Source organism: Rhododendron vialii, chromosome 12a (assembly GCF_030253575.1).
Source record: "Rhododendron vialii isolate Sample 1 chromosome 12a, ASM3025357v1".
NCBI classification, from domain to species: domain Eukaryota; kingdom Viridiplantae; phylum Streptophyta; class Magnoliopsida; order Ericales; family Ericaceae; genus Rhododendron; species Rhododendron vialii.
The window spans coordinates 2744229-2765693 of NC_080568.1; the positions used below are offsets into that span (position 1 = coordinate 2744229).

General features: G+C 37.8%; 3 protein-coding genes and 1 non-coding gene across 4 annotated transcripts in view; 1 reads left to right on the top strand and 3 right to left on the bottom strand.

Moving 5' to 3' along the window:
• The window catches only part of LOC131311229 (uncharacterized), an 84276-nt gene extending 66600 nt beyond the window's left edge, over nucleotides 1–17676 (bottom strand). Inside the window, exon 1 of the mRNA XM_058338583.1 lies at nucleotides 17667–17676. The gene's annotated coding sequence lies outside the window, so the exon portion shown is untranslated. The remainder of the gene's footprint in view (nucleotides 1–17666) is intronic.
• LOC131311230 (leucine-rich repeat protein 1-like) lies at nucleotides 2663–6200 on the top strand. Its single transcript, XM_058338584.1, has 7 exons — nucleotides 2663–3119; nucleotides 3327–3459; nucleotides 3965–4036; nucleotides 4956–5099; nucleotides 5570–5641; nucleotides 5736–5807; nucleotides 5908–6200. The coding sequence occupies exons 1-7, from the start codon at nucleotides 3038–3040 to the stop codon at nucleotides 5981–5983; spliced, it is 651 nt and encodes a 216-aa protein (XP_058194567.1). The 5' UTR covers nucleotides 2663–3037; the 3' UTR covers nucleotides 5984–6200.
• LOC131311224 (uncharacterized protein At2g33490) lies at nucleotides 7386–19546 on the bottom strand. Its single transcript, XM_058338578.1, has 11 exons — nucleotides 19228–19546; nucleotides 16976–17048; nucleotides 14465–14539; nucleotides 13398–13459; nucleotides 13246–13314; nucleotides 12027–12055; nucleotides 11726–11933; nucleotides 11176–11433; nucleotides 10004–10066; nucleotides 8630–9623; nucleotides 7386–7675 (listed from the first exon to the last, which is right to left on the bottom strand). The coding sequence occupies exons 1-10, from the start codon at nucleotides 19354–19356 to the stop codon at nucleotides 8637–8639; spliced, it is 1953 nt and encodes a 650-aa protein (XP_058194561.1). The 5' UTR covers nucleotides 19357–19546; the 3' UTR covers nucleotides 7386–7675; nucleotides 8630–8636.
• LOC131312188 (small nucleolar RNA snoR100) lies at nucleotides 16243–16349 on the bottom strand. Its single transcript, XR_009195765.1, has one exon. It is a non-coding gene; the product is annotated as a small nucleolar RNA snoR100 (small nucleolar RNA).
• Nucleotides 19547–21465: the final 1919 nt, after the last annotated feature.

Here is a 21465-nt window from a genome sequence, read left to right on the forward strand (position 1 = left end):
GTGAATCCATTTTCAATTCTAGCTTTGATGATCATTGTATAATAAATACATAAGGGTATTTTCGTGACTATATTACGGTTCGGTTTTGGTTACGGTTCAATTTTTGGTGCAGTTATCCTATAAAGCTGAAACCAAAACAGAATCGGCTGATTTTTTCAAATTAAAAATTAGACCCATAATCATGATTAACAAATATATTGTCTTCCCGACTCAGTTTGGATGTAAGGAAAAGGAAACACGGTCAACCCCAACCAATGCACAACACCATCCTCAATCCCGTACAAAGACCCTGTCAGAAGCTTTCTCTTGTTCAAGCGTAATTCTCAAAGAAAGCTCATTTTCGTAGTATAAAATTTGAAAATAGGTCTTGCTTAGTAGGAGTATTTGTCTCTATTTTTTTGTTGCATGTTCTTGTTTCTTCACAAATTACAAACACATCGTCCGGTAAACAATTTTCAAACTCAATCGATTATGCAGTAATCTTTTCTGAAATCGTTCTTACCGATTGGAAAACACCCAGAAGACGTATTTGAAAATGCAAAAGTAACTTTTAAAAAGTGCAGTGAAAAATTGTGGTAAATTAACTAGTTTTGGTTTGACAACCGAACATCATGATTTTCTTCTTTTCAAAAGCTTGTAGGCAAACGAGAACACTACCATGGGGATTTGACGTATTTGAATTTTGAAAACAGAATACTGGAAACAAGAAATAACATGTTCAAGGAAAAAAAAAAAAAACAGAAAGAAATTACTGAACGCACACCCCCGACCACCGCGAATTTCGAAGTACCCATAACCCAAGTAGTTTGGCTTAGTGGACATGAAAAAACTAATAAGTAATTGTCCTTTATAAGGTCAGATGTTTGAATTTTACGGAGGCTAGAGCCTAGACATTCCAAATTTTGAGCTCACTGGAGAGTTTAGCCTGTTATTGACTTCAGAGCCCCAAAATCAGTCGAGGCATGTGCTAATATGAAACAAAAAAGACTTTATACTCGATCTTGTTGCTGTGCATATTTATCAAGAAATTGATAGTGCGAAGGTAGGGAAATGTGAGCTGCCCATGTCTCAATAATCCTTTGGTTTTTGGCTCCGACACGATTATTCAAAACATCGTATTGATTCTCCCACCCACATTCACAAGCTTCCAACAGTGTGGTGCACGTGAAACATTTTTATATGTATCTTTTTTTGTTTTTATATATATGTATCTTTATACATAGGATAGTAGTAATGTCAAAACTATTTTTTTGGTACAGCGCATAAAAAGTCTTGTACACTGCACATGATACAATCTTTTTATGCATTAGAATTTTGACACTAACAAAAACGGTTTTGGCATGCATTATCATTTCCCTATACATATGTTTCTATTTATATATCATATATTCTAATCTATAAGATGTGTTTTTTCGTGTTTTATTGCATGATACTGGTACTGTATTTGCTTCTTTTAATGATCTGATGTACTGTATCTCGACTAATTCTGAAGTTTTGAAGTTAACGATTGAAAAACCCTCGTACTATCTTATGAATCCATGATCTGGTCTAGTATATAATCCAAACATTCTGTAGAGGTGCGGTTAATTAGAGTGTTCGCAGCCGTCAAATAGTGTTTTGAACGGTCAAGATTTTAAAAAAAAATTCCCGGAAAAGTTTCTCAAAGTTTAGATCGTTGGATGCGAAGATGAATTGCTGTGATTGAACTACATGGATTCTCTGCGGTCCAACTGCAGAGAATCTGCCTCCGCCTAAAAACTAGTAGTACTATATTGAGTTAATTGTTTGACATTCCGTCTGAGAAATGATAGAGGTACCAACCGGGGAGGGATTTCGTACCGACGGTTGCCAGCGGGCTGTCTCCGACCACCGGACGGCCGATCCAAGCCGTCCAAAAATTCTATAAAAAAAAACCGAGGAGCCCCTATGAGGGAATCAACGGCATCCAAGATGTGTAGGATGCTTGATCCGAGCACCCATTTTTCGTGTATGTATGTATATACGTGTATATATACGAAAAAGAGTGCTCGGATCAAGCACCCTACACACCTTGGATGCTATTGATTCCCAAACAAGGCCCCTCTGTTTTTTTTTTTAGAATTTTTGGACGGCTCGGATTGGCCGTCCGGTGGCCGGAGATGGCCCGCCGGCGGCCGTCGTACGAAATCCCTCCCCTTGTCGGTACATATAGCAACACTCCGTCTAGCGTTGAATCTACGATTGAACGCAAGTGGTAAAGAGCATTAATATTCATATCGGTAGTTGGACGTCTCCCAAACGATGCAAACCTACTAACAAAAGTTGTACCCCTCCGTCCCTAAATAAGTGTTCGGTGCGCAAATTTAGGCTTTACAAAATATGCATATTTTTGATTAAAAATTTAATTTTTTTTCACAATTTAATAGAACTCATTGTTATCTATTGATTTGTAAAAAAAAATTAATTTTTTAACGGAACAAATGCATCTTTTTGAAGACCTAATTTTACGCGCAAAATACTTATTTAGGGACGGAGAGAGTATAATATTTGTGGCAACACTGAGTTATTTGATAATATATTCTCAGTGCTCATAGAGCATTGCATGACGGATGCTTCGCATAACGCAATGTTGTCAGCGTCGCACATATTACGTTGAAAACTACAACACCGTATTACGTGAAAAGCCTATGGAGCAATGCTCAATGCTCCACAAGCACTCCGGTACGAACGATACTACGGCCGCAAGAGGGTAACCCCAGATTCCAGTGACTTGTACCCTTGGATTTAAGGAGGGGGAAATTTCGAGCTTACGGAGAAACGTCAAACCACAATAACAATGGGTGCTCCACTATCTTTTGGCCAAAAATAAAATAAAACAAATGGGTGCTCCATAAATTTCCCAACAAAGCCTCTTAGATTCCTTACCACCTCCTACCTTAAGATAGACATATACAACTCTCTCTCTCTCTCTCTCTCTCTTGCGAACAAAGCTCAACTCTTTTTAAGTGGGCAAGGCTTTCAAACTTCCACCCACAACGCTTCAAGGTTTCCCCAGAAAATGGCCATCCAGATTCTGTTTCATCTCTCTCTTCTCCTCCTAATTCTACTATCACCACCACCCACAACTGCAAATCTAGAAGGTAATACTTCAAAGAATTGCAAGAGATCTGATTACCAAAGAATTTCCATTTTTTTCCCAATTCAATTTGATTACTTTATACACTAGTATTAATTAAACAGTGAGTACATTTAGCAGCTACGTTTTTATTTTGCTTTTTCTTTTTTTGGGTACTTCGGAATATTTATTTTGCTATTTCAATTGGTAATGGTGGTTGTGAATAAAACAGGGGATGCTCTGTATGCATTGAGGAGGGCTGTGAATGACCCACATAATGTGCTGCAGAGTTGGGATCCGACTTTGGTGGATCCATGTACTTGGTTCCACGTTACTTGTGATTCTGATAATCGGGTCACTCGCCTGTTAGTCTCTCTCTCTCTCTCTCTCTCTCTCTCTCTCTCTCTCTCTCTCTCTCTCTCTCTCTCTCTCTCTCTCTCTCTCTCTCTCTCTGTGTGTGTGTTCAGAAAGTGCTTGAAAATTAAGGAGCTTTAAAAATATGTTCAAATCTAATTTGTTTGTCCGTCAAACTTGTCTCAAACAGTTCTACTCGAGCAGCTTGAATTTTTTAATACATCACAAGCTGAACAAGCCAAGTACCAATTTGGTTTGCTTAGTTTGTTTATTATGTAATAAACGGATCTCGAGCAAGCTTCTAACGAGTGATCTTCGATTTGTTTACAAGTTTTAACCTCCAGTTTAATGGGTAGTAAAAAAAAAAAAAGCAAAAAATAGAGCTGGTTTTAACCTTTTAAGTTGATCTAATATTGCAGTTTGGTCAAAATATTAATTTTCCTTGCATGTTTTATGGCAAAATCAACATCCATATTACCTTTTTAACCCTAAGGATAACCATATGCATTTTTGCAGTGACCTTGGAAATGCAAAGCTCTATGGCAAAATCGTTCCAGAGTTAGGGAAGCTTGAACGTCTTCAGTATCTGTAAGTAATTTACCATATATAGCACACATTATAATTTGAAGGAGAATTTGTTTTTATTTGGGTGAACTAGGATAATTAAGGTCTTGTTCCGCTAAGCTTTTTGAGACTTTTTCTTGTTTTGTCCTTGTTTTTTTTTTTTTTTTTGCATTCGTTTGTTATTTTTGCACATAACTTTTGTGGATTATTGATTTGTCTAGACGAGAGGAATCAGAAAAATAAAATTCTTCTTCTTAAACCCAAATATTTTCGGAAATTCGGAAATATTCAAGAAAAATTCCCAAAAGTCATAATTTTTTACTTTTTTGATTTGACTTGACGAGACGAATCAATAATTCACAAAAATTAAGCGCAAAATTAACAAAGGCGAAGCCTAAAAGTTTATTTCCAAAAAAATTCTCAATTGCGATAGATCTCACCTACCTCGTCAGGCCATCAGCCGGTCAGATCAGAGATACTATGGAGTAATTTTTCCAAGAACAATGGTACATGCATATAATGGTGCAAATAAGCCCGATGCACACGGAGTCCATTCAAGATCCCTCTGTGCCTAAATTTTGGTGTGCCTATGTACCAAGTGTATTTCAGCCGCAAGATCATGTTTTGAGATTCCGATTCTGCGGCTGAAAATCACCTAGTACATGAGTATACCAAGATTTCGGTGCAATAGACTTCTGACCCACGAAGTCCTCGTTGCTTTATCGACTCTATGAACTCTATGAATAAATCTGCGTCCGGCTGCTCAGACTTTCTACCATTCAAAGTATGATAAATTTGGTGCGAATTGATGGCACTAGATAGTAGTAGTAGTAGTTCAATTGGTTGGTGTCTGAATTAATGGCCTTAGGAATAACTGCTGAATTGATTGGTTTTTGATTGAAAAAATAATAATTGGTTTTTTGCTGGTGTGAATAATGTACAGGGAACTGTACATGAACAAATTGGTGGGCCCAATCCCTAATGAACTTGGAGGATTGAAGAACCTTGTTAGCTTGGATCTTTACCACAATAACGTTACTGGGTCTATCCCTCCATCACTCTCAAGCCTCTCCAACCTCAGATTTCTGTAAGTACCTCCTTCGCAATTTAACTATTCCAAAAATACTGACTTTTTGCCGATAAAAAAAAAATTTTTGTGTCACCCCTTTTGCCAAATCCTGGCTCTGGTGCCACTGTGTGTTTCTCTATTACTACAATTATAAGGTTTTGATTAGGGTTGATAAAGGATCCAAATTGATTGAGTTAGAGTTCTTGTTCACTCATTAAAAATTCGTTCATGATTAATTTGAAGCTTTTTAAACTTTCAAACATGCTCAAATAAGTGTATGACGCAGCTTGTTAACCTTACGACGGAAAATAAAAAATTCAAGATACTCAAGATCGACCTGTGATTGATTCCATTAGAACCCGTTTGATCGACTCGCCTAACTAGCAAAGCTTAGCTTGAATAAACTCAAAATTTTAAGAACTTTTTTGCTCTAATCATCATGGGTCTGCATAAATGTGGCTGCTGTCTCACGTAATGAAAAAATGCAGGCGACTGAATGGTAACAGGCTGACAGGAAGAATCCCAAGGGAACTGACCAAGCTTGGAAACCTTAAGATCTTGTAATTACTCTCTCTCTCTCTCTCTCTCTCTCTCTCTCTCTTCCCCAAAATCCCCTTCTTAAATTTGCTATCTGATCCTTCTTTCTCCTTGCAGGGATGTGTCCAACAATGATCTGTGTGGGACCATTCCAACCTCAGGCTCGTTTTCTAAGTTCACAGAAGAAAGGTGATTTGTCTTGTTCACCCCTTTGCATTTCATTTCAATAGCTTCAAGTTTTGGTTTCTTCTTTTAATTTTGTGAAATTTCTTTGTTGTTTTGGATGCAGTTTCGTGAATAACCCGAAACTAGAAGGACCAGAACTAATGGGATTTGTGAGATACGACGCTGGAGGCTGCAACTGAGATACATAGGGTCGTTGCTTTTGCAGTTTTGTTTATGCCTGTTTGGTAGTAGTATCGATCCAATTATATCGGATGTCCTCGAAGGGACCTGTTTAGTAGTAGTAATTTGCTCTCAGAATATGATTCCTTGTATGGTGAAGTGAGTATTATTCTCAACTCCATGTTCTGTTTTAGTTGTAAAGAGATGTGATATGGAGTATATAACTGTTTATGCCTATGACTCTCAGTTCCACGTAGTGTCGTAGGTGGCGGCGTATAAAATGGAAACGGAACATCCAACTCCAAACCAATTGGCAAAAAGTGGAGAGGCTGTCCAAGCTCATATACTAGTTTTTGGAGGAGATATTTAACCGATGTGGGACAAATTCCAATACTCCCCTGCACGTGCAACCCCTGACTCGCACGTGGAGAGGTCAACAAAGGATTCGGAACACACGAATCACAATGAAATAAAGTGCAACTATGGCACAAACAAAGGGGAAAAGCCTCCGAAACTCTAGCTCTGATACCATGTTAAAGCATCCAACTCCAAACCAATTGGCAAAGAGTGGAGAGGCTGCCCAAGCTCATATACTAGTTTTTGGATGAAATATTTAACCGATGTGGGACAAATCCCAATAGATATGTTACAAACACCGACCACAGGTGTCTTTGCAGACGTCAGATGTTTTGGAACACCCACATGCATCAAACGAATGCAAAGCCATCTGTGGTTGAATCTATAATCAGTGGTGTCTGTGTAAGTAGCACTATAAAGAGTGCACATTGGGGATCTCAAGAATCTTATATGCCAATTGCCAAATGTATTCATGGTCGATTAACGTTGTGTTTTGAATATTCAAATTTTTTTTTTTTCGAGGAAAGGATGTTCTGTTTGGATCTTGAATTCGTTGAGCAATAAGCCGAGGGCAACGAGCAGTCTACGGGGTTTTTTCCCCCTCAAAAAGGTCCCATCTCCAAATCCAAGATCCAACACAAAATTGAACCCTAGGAAGAACTCCTCTGGAATAGTGAGATGATATGCACAAAATAACAGTCAGTGATTCTTTGTAAAACTAATTTTCTCTGTCAGAATCTGTTAAGACCTCCGTCCCAAAATGTTTGTCCGGTCCGCAAAATGAGGACTAAAAAATAATACATTTCTTTCAAGAAAAAATTCAAAAATTTTTCATAAATTTAAAGAGCTCATCGATATCTAGTAAATTATTGAAAAAAAATTAGATTTTTCTTGAAAAATTTGTATTATTTTTATGTCCTCGTTTTGCGGACCGAACAAACATTATGGGATGGAGGAAGTACATGAATGGAACATTAAGGAAGACCAATGCCGAATTCTAACTTTCTGTTTCAACTAGTGACCACTACTAGTAGATTGGCCCTTTTTCCTTTTGATGGGGAGTAATTTGGTCTGCAAACGCACTGATCTGTCAACAAGCATCTGTTTAAAATTTGGCCTATACAACCGAAGCCGGATTGGTAACGACAGAAAATAAACAGAAGATTCATACAAAATTCCCCCTTGTGCGGAAGACGAGGGAGTAAATGAGCGCATATTTTTGTGCGCAAGAATAACAGGATCAACAAAGACTAAAATGATAAAGAAAACTAATGAAAAACGAACTATTTGCAAATCTGCACCTGTACCTGAAAACAAAATCTCCGGAAGATCATCAAGTCGGGATGAGCCTCTACCTGTGTCAGTGGGGGTAATCACAATTCAGAACTTCGAAACTATAATTTCATAGCTGAAAGGACATAAGCATGCATAAATCTGCTGAAATAGAAACTTAAGCATTTGAATACTGGTTAAATCATGATATCCAGATATTTCCTTTGCAACAAATTACTCAAGTTAAATTGACTGTGAACATGATGGTATCTGCATACAGTAATAGGAGGATGCACCGACGAAAGAAATTCAGGAAACCAAAAAAATGTCCCAACCAAACAAATATCCCAGAATTCATCAATCACAGGATCCTTTTTATATGGGGACTTCTTACAAGTTTAGAATAGAGTAAATAGACTTTTTTCTGTACCCCTCTGATTTGCAGAGGACGAGCATATATCCTAATATGGACAACAGGTGTCACACAGGCAACTACCTCAAAGTTAGATTAGGAACATGCATATTTCGGACTATTACACATTCTATATATCAAGTATACGAGACAACCCCAGGAAAACATGGTATACCTCCAGTGTTCCACATACACCATTAAGCCAAGTGAAAAAGAGCACGAACTTCATTTAGTGAGGAATGCGAGAGTGAGACTCTAATACCAAATTTAGTGCAAAATGAGAGCTTTCCCCGATCAGGAATGATCCAGTTGAACAAATTTGCAATCCTCAACATTAAAAAGCTCAACTTCCATTGGAAAACAAAAAAGTTCCAACTAGCCATGCTTGTAAAGCAAAGCACCCCACACATAACGTGCAATTAGTGCATAAAAGGAGTCGATGGAACATACCAAAAATTTTGACCACAAAAAACATGTGACTGAACAAGCATGTTCCCAATTGAGATTATTTAACATGGTGCCAAAAAGGTTCAATTCAAGTTCAGACAGAGTCTGACATACATAAGTGGGTTAAACACCAATCAATCAACTCCAAGAGGAAATAAGCAGTGGGTTTCTTAATTACCTCGAATTTATGAATTGGTTGATTTAGGTTGACTGTTTGATAAGGAAATTGGTGTCAGAGTAGGCGATTCAATCTCTTCAGCCATCTTCAAAGGTTGTGGTGCTCCCAATGGTGCGGACACAGATATATTCCCACTCTGCCCCCTGGACGGTATGGAAAAACTACGTGGGAATGTCTGAGGAGGTGTTGGCAGTGGGGATGCCCTACTGGACACCAAAATATTTGCAGAAGGATTTTCTTGACGGTTAGATACCAAGGGGCCTGAATAACCAATCCTATTCAAAGGTCCTGAAGCAAACTTGGGAGCTTTATAATTGGCTGGGGGTCTAGGAAGCTCATGGAGTTCACTTATTTTAGGTGATGACACGAAAGTAGGGGAGGCATTTGGAGAGAGTTTTGGAGGTGATGACACTGGTGGAGGCATTGGAGTACGTAAGATAGGTCCAGAAAATAACATAGGTGGTCCAGTTGAGGCGATAGGTCCACTAGCAGATAAACCAAGATGGTTTGGCCATGACTTACCAGTCAATGGACCAGAGAAAGCATATCTTCTGATTTTTTTAGCATCAGAAGTGACAGATTGATCATGCTTCTTTGATGAGAGCTCCTCAGTCAAAGGAGGGGGTAAGACAGTCGAATTCCTATTATTATTGCTCTCTCTAAGTACTGAATCTTGACTTGAGACAGTAGATCCTGATAATTTCTCGTTTCCCAACATCTTTTCGCCTTTTTTCTGTTCTAAAGGACCGCTCAAACTTGCATATCTTGTTCGAGGAGTTTGAGTATCTGGTCCAGACGAAACTGGACCCTTTGCTTCACCTGGTGTGGGAAGTACATAAGAGTGGTACTTCCGTGAGGATAAAGGGCGTAGTTGTCTAAACCTTTCAGCAGGATCAAATTTCTTCTCAGCAGAAAGTGGTGCTGATTGGCTGCTTGCCTTAAGTTCCCCGATGGAGGCAAAAGAATCCCTTCCGTGGTTTCTTACTTGACTTTCCTGCATATATTGAAAAAGAAAAATAATATTGCCAATGGTGTCCACCGAAAAGAACAGCAAAAGAAGCAGCCTAAATTATTTAAAATGAATACTCTAGCATAAAGTACTAGTATTCGCAAGCATTAAAAATTAACTACCATGGATCAGACATGTACAGAGCATTAACCGACTGAGGAATAACAGCTCCTTAGTTTGTTTGTTGCACATTTCAATCCTATGACCTCCAGTTTGGAAGGCTCAGGCAGTGGGGCCATACCAACCGTTTTAGCGCAAGGGGTTTATTACCACTCCTCACTAAGTCCAACTAAACAAATCTGCATCTTCATTCCAGATATAGGAACTTCATGTGTTATCAAAGAATAAGATTTCACGTTCTATACCTTAGCTGCATCGACCGTAGCAACTTGTGGAAATGTAAGGTCCACAGATTCCACACTGTCCACCTGCAGGGAATTATGCATATTAGAGTGAGAGCCGATAAGACATAATGCAGATTGCTGAGACCACATTAGAATGCAAGCATTTCAGTATGTAAAGCTGACTGAGATACTCCCGCCGTTCCCTTTTATTGGTCCCTTCTAAAAAAATGGGCTTTTTCTAGGACAAGAAGTTGGCTTCCATGGCTAATACTGTAAGATTCTTGTACGAATCAAAAGCACTCAACTCTACCTTGTGTGTGTAGAACAACTAAAGTAGATCTTTTAATCGGTGCGAAAAATTTGAAAAAAAATGTTCAAAATTACTTTTTATATTTTTAACGAGGAAAGTGCAAATTTTTGAAAAGGGAACTGAGGGAGCAAATTAATTTCCATGTAACTACATCAACACATAAAAAGATTGAAGAATCAGAAGTTTCCAACTCTACATGATAGTCTGTGGACTGGCACGTAACAATGTCCAGTTCTTTCTTATGGATCTCCAGGTGATTGTCAAGGCCATCACCATCTATGGCCCAAGCTTTAGATACTTAACTAGCTCATCCTCCAGTTTTCGAAGTAATATTTAATGGCATAAAGACTCACTGTACCGTATCACCAAACCACAAGGGTGCTTATAGTTGCTTTGAAGTGCCAAAAGAGAAATTCTAATGTGCTAAGACCGTGTCCATAGATTGTCATGAGTCTCATGATGACACATAATGCAAGAGTTAGGACCCCAATTCTATTAAAAATGTGTTTTTCTTCTCGTGGTTTTTATTGATCTTTCAGACTCAAACCTTTCACACTAAAAGACATAAAGGTAAATGAGATGAGGAACTTTAGTTTCAAAAGGCTGTAAAAACAAGAAAGAACCTAACATGAGTAAAAACGAATAAATGGTTTGGTATGACCCACCATCATTGCCTTCCACAATGGGCCTGATAGAGAAACCACACTTCCAAACCTCAAATGGAAAGGACAAATTCACAAAGTCTAACTCTTTTTGCTATTAGGCCCCATAATGTAATTTTGCTGGTTATTTGACATTTAAAATTTCAATTTTCTGAAGAAAACATAGAAGAAGGAAATACTTGATCTTTCTTGGTAGTACAAGAACACGCTTAAATTCTCACCTCCATTGAGCTTCTTGGTGTGGCAATAACAATTTGCCCCTTGTCATTTTTTCCGTAGTCAAAACTCAATTCACCATCATCTTTCACATTGTAGTCACGATCGTCCTCATCATCATCCTCGTCACTACTATCATCGTTGTCAGAATCATTATCTTCAAGTCCGCTGAACTGGTAATCAATATGTTGTCGTTCAGTGACCAATTGCACATGTGGCTCAACTGCCTCAAGCATTTTGAAGGCCTTCTTGAAGAAGCACAACTGTTTTAAAGCACGAAAGAAGGCATATCATTGATCATCCAACAAAATTTAAATGATCTCTGGCACTAACGGAGTGTTCGGTTAATCAGAATGAAATCTGGACAAATTGTAGTGCTCAATCCGGCATCTGGTTTCTCTAAAAAAAATGACAAATTGTACACTACGAATGAAATCATCATTCACCAATTTCTGTCAATGACCATTACACTGGGAGGCCAAGGAATGACCACTCCATCCTCCCAAATCATGACAGCAAACCAAACAGTACCTAGTTTATTAAGAAGAAGAAAACCTGAGCAGCATGGTGCCGAGCTGCCTGCGTAAGAAGACTTCGCGACTGTCCTTGCTTTAGAGATTTCAAACGGAACACAAACATAGTTGCCTCTTGATCAAAATCATCATGAGCTGCTTTAACGTCCTGAGAAGAGTAATTTTCTCCTTTACTGCTTTTCGACCTCCCCTTTTCTCTGTATTTTTGCAACACGTATTCGTATACGCTTCTGGTGAAATATGAATCCACTGTTAGAATACCGAACTTCGAAGATCAAAGAATGTAAATCTATCTAAAGCTAAATAGACAAATAAAGTTGTACCTTTTCTCGTCACAGTGTCTCTTCATCTCCTGCATTAAGATAGAAGGGGAAAAAAACTTTGACCGTCACTATTTTAAATGCTTCAATGCCCATATACTCATGATATGTTTTGGTTGATAGAACTAAAATCTCCCAGTGGGCAATCTGAAATTCTCTATGCAAAGACTCACATTCTTGCAAGGACAGACATCTTATCAAGGATAAGCAGACGCTATAAGCAAAATGTATGCAGGATTATTGTGTGTAGTCATAGGAGTTATAATTTCAAAATCATAATTGCAGAAAGCATGCATTCCAATATTGTGAGGTTGGAGGAAAAGAAAGTTCCACGGCTTCTTTCCTAAACTGATAACAGCTAAATAAGATAAAGCATTCTTGTCCAGAGAGGGAGCACAAATGATCCCCTGGTTCAGTCATTTCATTTAACGGAGATATCAATCCCAGAATGAAGTTCAAAAGGAGGTTCCTGCGATATAGGTGGTTTACATTCACTGCTGGCAAAGTTCAGTATCTTGACATAGTGTTAAAACATCCATGCTGAATCACTGGATCTACTCATCAGATGTCTTTTTAGCAACTCAACAATGCTACGAGCCTAGGACATTGCAAAATTTTGCCATGAAAGTTTTACAAAACAGCATCTGAACCATGCCCACAAGTTCAGAGCTTAGTTGCAGATGGGTTTTCGTAAGTATGAGTAAATATTGTTTCTAGACTACTTAATCAAGCAACTCAAGTTAATAACTATATTATCATTGCTTCATATTTTCTCTTACTTGGTAGCTCTTCTTTTGTTTCTTTTGGAAAGGTTCTATCCCAGACAGGAACGCGCTCATTTCTCTATGGGAGCGAGGTTACTAGGTGGTTCTAACTAGGGAGCATGGGAGGGAGGTTTTGGGGTCGATTCGTCACCCCAATAGGCCAAACCACTAGAAAATTGTCAGCATGACTTCGACAACAAACATTATGAGGGTTGGATAACTGGGATCCACAAGATGAAAACAGAGAAACAGAATAATTACTCCGTCTGTTAAATTTGTCTATCTCAGGGAGTCCAACATTTAAAGGGAAAAACACTTTGACAGAGGGTGTGTAAAGCATCTAGTGTAGGATAACCAAGTAACAGTTGGACAATGAAGTTGAGAATTAAGGTATGGTACAAAGAAACCGCCAACTCTTGACATTTGAAGATTGCATCAAATAGCTTATAAGAACAAACCTCAACAGTTCGAAGTTCATTAAGAAGGGACTCCGACGGGATCGAGATTGTCCGGATCATATGAGCACGCTGAAAAAGAATTCAAGAACTTATCATGACCAAGGCTTAAAAAAGGAAAGGGCTTTAAACAATGTATACAATTATGGACCCACATAAGTGTCAAGTAATTTTTGAAGTTCAAACTGGAGCTTTCCCAGCTTTAGCAAAACTTCACCTGCACGAGAACAGAAGCAGCACAGATCAAAATTCCAAATTATCACACAAAAACCATAAAACAACAATAAGGAAGACTGACAGCCAAGAAAACTGGTTTCTTGTCAACCCAGTTTGAAAGTGCAAATAAGTCTCATCCAGAAGAAACAAAGATTAGTATGAATCTCCAGTTTTCCAGTATTGTATTGTCTATATTCACAAATGATAGACCAGACATTAAGATTAAATTCATCTGTCCCCTGTCCCCTGTCCCTTCAAAAACAGTAACTTAAAAACAATTAGGGAAAAAACCATCAGGACATATGGTAAGGCAGGATGGATCACATATGCCTGGGATTCACATAGCACTAGAAAGACACATATGGTAATGCAGATTAGGTATACCTCAATCGTCTCCTATCATCCAAAAACCGAAACATGTTGCATGAAAATATTTTAGAAGTTCCAACTATCTTTCCACAACTACTTCATCCATTCACAAATGTTGGTCCTTTGTGGGGATTTCAACTTATTAAGGGGACATCATCATAAACTACATATATTTGTACTTTTCCGTGCTACTCTTGAAAAGGACACATCATCTTAACATTTTGAGGATTGCTATTTTTTTAGTTTTTCTATTGGTTTTAAAAGAAAAGGATAAAAGAGTACAGTCCCCAACTTTTGCCCCTTAACTTTTGAAGAGGGACATTCTTTTTGGGACCACAGAAAGTGCAAAACGGACCAATAATTGGGGACGGATGGATTATCTTTGTTCGAGGATTTTTTTTTTTTTTTCAAGATGATTTGTAAAATGGAACAAAACCATAGACACAGTTCAAATTCCACATACACTGCATAACTCATATGGACAAGAATAGCAGATATTAAACGAATTCTCACCGCGAAAGGAAGCCCAGACTGGGTGTACAAGAAAGCAAATACAAAAGACTGAATCACCTAAATGGGTATAACTTCTTCAAATAACGCCACCAAATAAATACATGATAAAACTCCATTCACTTACCACTTTCTTCATCGTCATTCAATGCAGTCTTCTCAAGAAGACAAGAACCCATTTCCCCTAATGACTCTGAGAATTCTGTATAAATGCAATTGATTCATGAGATCTCTTGCTCAAAAAGCCCTCCAAAATAAAATTATGAAGGTAAGTGGACATCAAGAACCATCGATACAGCAATAATAAAAGTCACAAAAGATCAAGAATTAACGTGGTTAAACAGTCGAGTCGGCTTGTTAGGTTAATACTCCATAGATTGAAATATCACATACGACATGGCAAACATCATCTGCAAAATGTTATTGCTTTAAAGTAGGACTAAGAAAACTTTGTTTTGAATTCAGCATTGGCAGAAATACATGGTTATGAAAATTTATGATTTATGATCTGTAGGAGGTGCTTCACTTCTCAAGGGATTAGTAACAGAAGCTACTTGTAATGTAAACAGCCTCTGGCATAGGACGAATCTGTCCACTGTGTCTCGGGAAATGACTGGTCCCACTGGACGCGATTCATCATGAATCTCCGAACCACAATGTTTGATTATCCATCTCGACTGTTTTAATCAGGTAAACCAGTTAAACTGACGCAATTTGATTATACAAGACTAGGTTTCCTGATGATATATGAGTAGCTTCAGTCCTTTCAAAGGGCACCCTTCCATGAGTGTAGGGAAAAATATCCCAAGTAACTACGGTTATAGCATGGCATAACGGAAACCTTTACATTGATTACACAATATTAGGATCAGTGTCGAGTCAAAAACCAGATAATGTTGCTTTTCAGCAGCCTTCAAATAAATGGACCCAACCGCATGTTCCATGGAGTGGATCCAGTTCGTGTTAGCATACGCAGAGGGTGTTGGCAATTATCGTGGAAAACTTGGGTTAGTAAGCTAGGCTGAGAGTTTTCCACTAAAGTTGACACAGTTTCACAACACGCTTGTGTAACATTATTGCAACAAGTGAATATACGAGGGAGAAATTCCATGCCTCATTATTCAACCTAGAGAGGAGTTTACAAGCACATGCAGCAGTAAGCAAGCATGGAGCTTTATGGAAGACTGCAAGATTGAAGTTAACCAAGATTGACATGTAACTCCTTTTTCCTTTGCTCGCTCCAGAACAGAAGTGAATTTTATTATGCCAGATTGCCAATGATTAGTACTTGAGGATAGTTTTTTTGTAAGGTTTTCCACCTAGATAGCTGTGGAACTATTTCTTTAGACAGAAATATGAGTGGGTTGCCATTGATATTGCACGTGTCAAGCGTAATTTCCTCATTACATTAAGTAGGTTTTCTACTTTCTAGGACGAATGGAACAAGAATTGAAGAAAAAGTGATCTTGCAATCCTTGAGTTTCACCTATTCACCTCCTCTTGGCACAAACTGGTCCATCTCACAATTTAAATGGTACCATGGGCTTCTTGGTTATTTATTCAGTTCTATCACTCTAGTTTGATGTAGAGTAGAAGTGTAGAAAGGTAGTCCAGTGTATTGGAAAGCATGTCCTAAAGGCATCCTTGAAGTCATCTATTGGATCGCGAGTCTGGTTGTCGATCAATAATTTGATATTGAATACAAGCCCCCTACGTCTTTGATCCAGCTACTGGTCAGCAAAAACCTAAACCTCCAACAACAATAACAACAGAACCCATGTAGTCCCCAATCATTGGGGGTATGGGCAGGAAAAGATTGGAGACAGACCTAACCATTGGCAAGATGCACAAAGTGTGTCTTCTCTCAGAATACCACTAAAACAGTGCCCCCCCTCCCCCTATACCTGTTTTTTTGCGGAACCATGCCCCCAAATCAAAGCCAAATAGCATCAGAGAGGGCAGGCCTAGAGACCCAATTCAATTTATGTGCACATGGCACATTACCATGATTGAGATAAAGCAACTGATTGAGATAAAGCAAACATTGACAATAGTGGTTGGAACTCTAAGGCACTTATGTAGTAGTTTAAGTCATGACACCTGAGGATGCATTGGACATCCACATGCTTAACAGAAGAGGGATAAGGCAGTCAGGAACTCTAAACTTCAAAACCATAGGATGCATGAGTCTGAAACCTTTGAATAATTGATATTGCATGTTCGAAGCTTAATTGGCACAGTAATTGAAGTGGCAAATCCAGAATTGAACAAACAGTGAATGTGATAATTTTTTGGTAATGAATGAAGTTGCTCTATTTACCCACTCTAGGCATGAACTGGACCTCTTAATCAACGCGGCAACAAACTAAGCAGGTGAACATATTATCAACAAACGTTACTGTTCAATATAACTATCTAATCTTTTTATTTGTAAGTTTGTTGCAAACAACTACAGGTCATATGAGTCAACAATACAAAATTGACAAGGACCTGCAAAAGGAAATATGAGAAAGAAAATTAATTATGAACCTATGCCTGAGACAAGCAAATGGAAGAGCATCGTGTCTTCTTCATTTTCAAGAATAGTAAGCAGATTAACAATATCTAGAATTTAAATGGAAATGAGTCAATTAAATACCATATGCACTGTTCATTGTTGCTGCTGCAGAAGAAAATAAGCTATCATAGCAATCTACCATGTCGGCCATGTCCTGCCATAAATTTGAACCAAATTAAGCATAGTATTATATTGGCATGCTTGCGGAAAGTCATAGAAATTAAAGGACTCATGTCAGATAGGGTGTGCATCTACGTATTTACGAAGTTCGCAGTCACCATTATGATTGTACAGTTTCTTTGCGGCTGAGCAAAAACAATAAATTGTTATCCACGATTACATGTGCATTAATCGAGAACTAGGCTGCTGAAACCCTTGGTAACCGCAGGTCTACCACAAATTGGGTTTTCCGATAATAAGACCGACACGCACAACAAGAAGAGTTATCTGAACACACTTTCCAAAAGTATTGGCAGGACATCTATACATTTTTGGAGACGCCTTCACCTGAAGCTGTGTTACATTTTCTGTCCAGTTTTGATTGGATCAAAACTGAACTTTCTTTCTTTGATTTTCAGCCAGAATGAAACTTGGGTCGGGTCGGGTCGGGTCGGGTCATTCTATTAAACCCAAGTTCCACTAGGCCCAAGAAACAATTTCGGAATCCTCACTGTAAGTTCCACCTGACCACAGGAATCCTCATTCTACGTCAAATCAATTACCAGCAAATCCAAGAATTTGTTCCTAAATTATCAGCATCAAGTGCAACGACTTTGATCCCCTTTGCATGCTTAAGACCAAGAGAAAGTCCATTTGCAAGTACAGATAACATATAACAGATAAAAGAGTAGGATAAGTAAGAGGGAAAACCCGTAATCATCCAACCTAACTTCATCCCAAATAGGAAAAAGGGCATCTAACTCATTAGAATAACTTTTGTAGATATGACGGAACAAAAGTAAATTTGATTTGAATCAATCGATTGATTACAAAGAGAAGAAATCTTTACTTAGAGACAATTAACTAGATTATTTAACTTCCTAACAACTTGGCTTAACTGTCTACCGTATAATAATTTTATTGCTTTAAAGTTATTTGAACTGTGCAGACCTATGGGCCATGTAATTTGTATCTGATTTTATCAAATCTCCATCCTCAAAAGAAAGAACTCGGAAAATATACCCAACAAAGTTTACTCAAAACACCAAAATTTCAAAGGTTTTCCCCCCTCTCACCTGTTGCCAATAGGAATTGCTTTCATATTTGTTAGATTTTCCAGCGACAATAAGACATCCATGAGAAGACCTAACTAGCATTACTTTAGAACATAGTCACAAAATCCTTCAGTAGTAAACTACGCTCATGCTCTCAACCCTCGTCCCAGGCTAAAGCTATTTTTTAAGAAAATGGCTTTAATTTTTTTTTTTGTCAAAAATAATTCCGTTTGAGCAAATTCTTCTTTCGAACGTGGTTTGTAATTGACTACCATTTGAGGGTTTGCAAAAACAGAGATGAGCTTGGGGATTTACAGTTACGAGTGCTCTATGCCCGCGCTCTTGCAAAATTTACGCTCATGAGAAGTTTTTGAAAGCGCTTTCACGCTCACGCTCGCGCATTCTGCGACCTATCCTCAGACTAAGTAGATGATTTTAGCAAATCAATGTAGGGCGAAGACTGAAATAGAATTCCATTTGCAGAATGGGTTTCTTTCCTCATCCTACATTTTTCATGGCAATAAAAACCTCATCCAACATAAATTCATCCCTAATGGTAAGAACCATAACTAACTCATTCTATTAGTCTAATTTTCCCCGACCAAAAAAGCTTAGTCAAAACACCAAAATCCCAATTACATTTCAAGTCCGTTCGAGTTTCCAGCGACATGAAGAAAGCATCTCCAGCCCTTACTCAATTTTTTACCCAAATTTGAGTAAAAGCTTCATTCGGTATGAACCACTCCAATAGCCAAGTCCAAATATAAGCATAAATTTCAGTAAAAGCTTCATTAATGGCATAGGGACAAAATGGCCTTCAAAAATCCGAGTAACCATTTGAGTCTCCCTCGATTCGGTTAAAAATTAGAGTAAAACTAAATTTCATATGAGTTCGAGTCAAGAATTGGAGTGAGATTCAGGTAATTTTACAAAAAATTTGGGCTGAACAGTATTACTTCAGACAAACTAAATGCTCTTTAGCGTTTTAGCAAATCATGATAGGGCGAAGACTGATAAAAATTCGAGCTTTTTTTGTTCATTTGTAAAATGCTTCACTGATGATAGATTTTGTTTGTCGGAAATTATGAAAAGAGGCGTGAAGGAATTGAATTATACTACCTGAGAAGCACGGGCGAGGTCGTCCAATTGAGCGGCGGATCGTTGAAGACGACGTTCGCGCCTGTCCCTGGCATCTCCATGCCTTATTAGCCCTAATCCTCCTCGCAGTTTTTTCAATGAATTCCTCATTCCTTCTGCTGGTCGGAGAGAGATAGAGAGATGTATGCTTTGTGTTGAGACCAAAAACGAAACCTAGAGAGAGAGAGAGAGAGAGAGAGAGAGAGACGATTGACCGAGAATTGTTGTTCAACTCAGCGCCATCTCCGTTTTCAGACAAAACAAATTTGGAAACAGAAAAAATAAACCATGGGTACGCTATTTGATGTACGCGAATGCGCACCGGATCGCATGGGACTTCGAGGTGAGTCCCGAGACTCAATCGATCGGAGTCATTTAATTTGTTCAAAATATATTTTTAAGAATTTTTATAAAAAAAATTTGCTGATACGGATAATGGTAAGAGTCTTATCGATTTTCGTCCCTAAATCCATGGGAAAAAGAATTGTTTAAATTGATCAAATATTTATCAATATTTGAATGAGTTAATTTTTACGAAAATTATAAAAGAAATATTTTAAATAGTACATTTTCAAAAATTAGTGCGGAACCCACAATAGATCCTACATAATCTGATGTATATTTGTTGTACACTAAATAGCATATCCATTGTTGGGCTACTTTGGACAAGAGAAATGTATGAACAAAATAGTCAAACATTAACGATTACGAAAGTGAGGAAGTTAAAAAATAATTTCATAGCAAAAGCAAATTTTGTTTATTCATTTGCTCCTTTGCGTGGTTTTTTATTAGAATAAGGAGTATATCGCTTACTACACTTTTCCGAAGCATTTTGTCGCTTACTACTACACATTTTCTTGTCTCGGGTGCCTAGAAATCCACTATGAGCCTTTCCTCATTTCAACCTTGCCTTTATGAAATGAGTTGATCTCAAACGAGAATTAATCAAGCAAAACACAAGCTGATTTCAAATAGTTCAAAGTTTTTACACAACGAGCAAAGTAACAGTTTGTTCAAACATGATTTGAAAGTTTGTTCGAACCGACACAAAACTCAAATTCAAGTAATTTGATTCGTTCCTCGGTCATATTTTTATAATAGTAGGTTTTTAGAAGAGTGTTATCCAACAACAATAATAGAAGAGATTAGTTCAAACACTTGCATTAGTTACATAAATCATGTCCACTCATTTTAGGATTCGGTTTGAATTCTTATCTTATGTGTTGATTTTTTTTATTACCATTGCTTGTTTGCACCCGTGTAATTTGGTCTATTTAAATAGAAAAAGTATTTTCTTAATCCTCAAAAAAGCTTTTATAATAATCCTTCATATCTCAGTTGTTGCAAAATAAAAATCAAATTCCAACTTCAACTTCAACGTTCAATAGATTCACTCAGATGTGACAGCATGACACCTGAACTGATATACTAACTTCGTAGACTTGCCAAAGATTTGAGACCGGAATATATTTAAATTATTGATAGGAAAAGGATTTTCATGACAATTTTCGTCACCATAATAAAATAATGAAGTAAGTTTTTTGACTTTTGAAATTCTTGCTATGAAAAAAACTAATAATTAGGTGTTTCTCTCTCTATTGTTTGGCCAACCTTTATATGAAATTTTAAACTTTTTAAATAGTTCTATTTTTTTTTTTGTAACAAAAGAAAACTTGACATTTGACAAGTGAATTTAATTAAGACTGTTTCTGGAGTCTTTGGACACGCAAAAACAATAGAGACCGCCGACCTGATGAATTCCAAAATCTGAAATATGGGTGGAGTGATCACCTATACAAATTTTCAAGGAAATTTTGGGTGGAGATGCTGCCAAGCACCTCCGCAAAGGGGGTGCAGAGTAGTCGATCTAGTCATTCATATTAGCAATCAACGGTTTAAATATTTATCGAGCAATCGACGACTAAAATTTATTTACGCTCAGATTCTATTCGAGCCGCTTGTTTTGAGATGAAGGGCCGAATCAACCGCTTGACACCGTTTTGTAGGGATGCCACTCGGCCCTACAAAAACATTTTAGTGAAAATTTTAATCCCCTACAAAAACATTTTAGTGAATGGATTGGTCTAAGCAGGAACATTACAGGTGGTAAATAGTTATTATCATCCCAGTTTTCTACAAAAACGTTTGAGTCAAAATCCTTCTTTTTTGTCCTTGCCTGACAGATTTCTCCGCAGCTCCCCTCTCTCTTCCTCTCCTCTC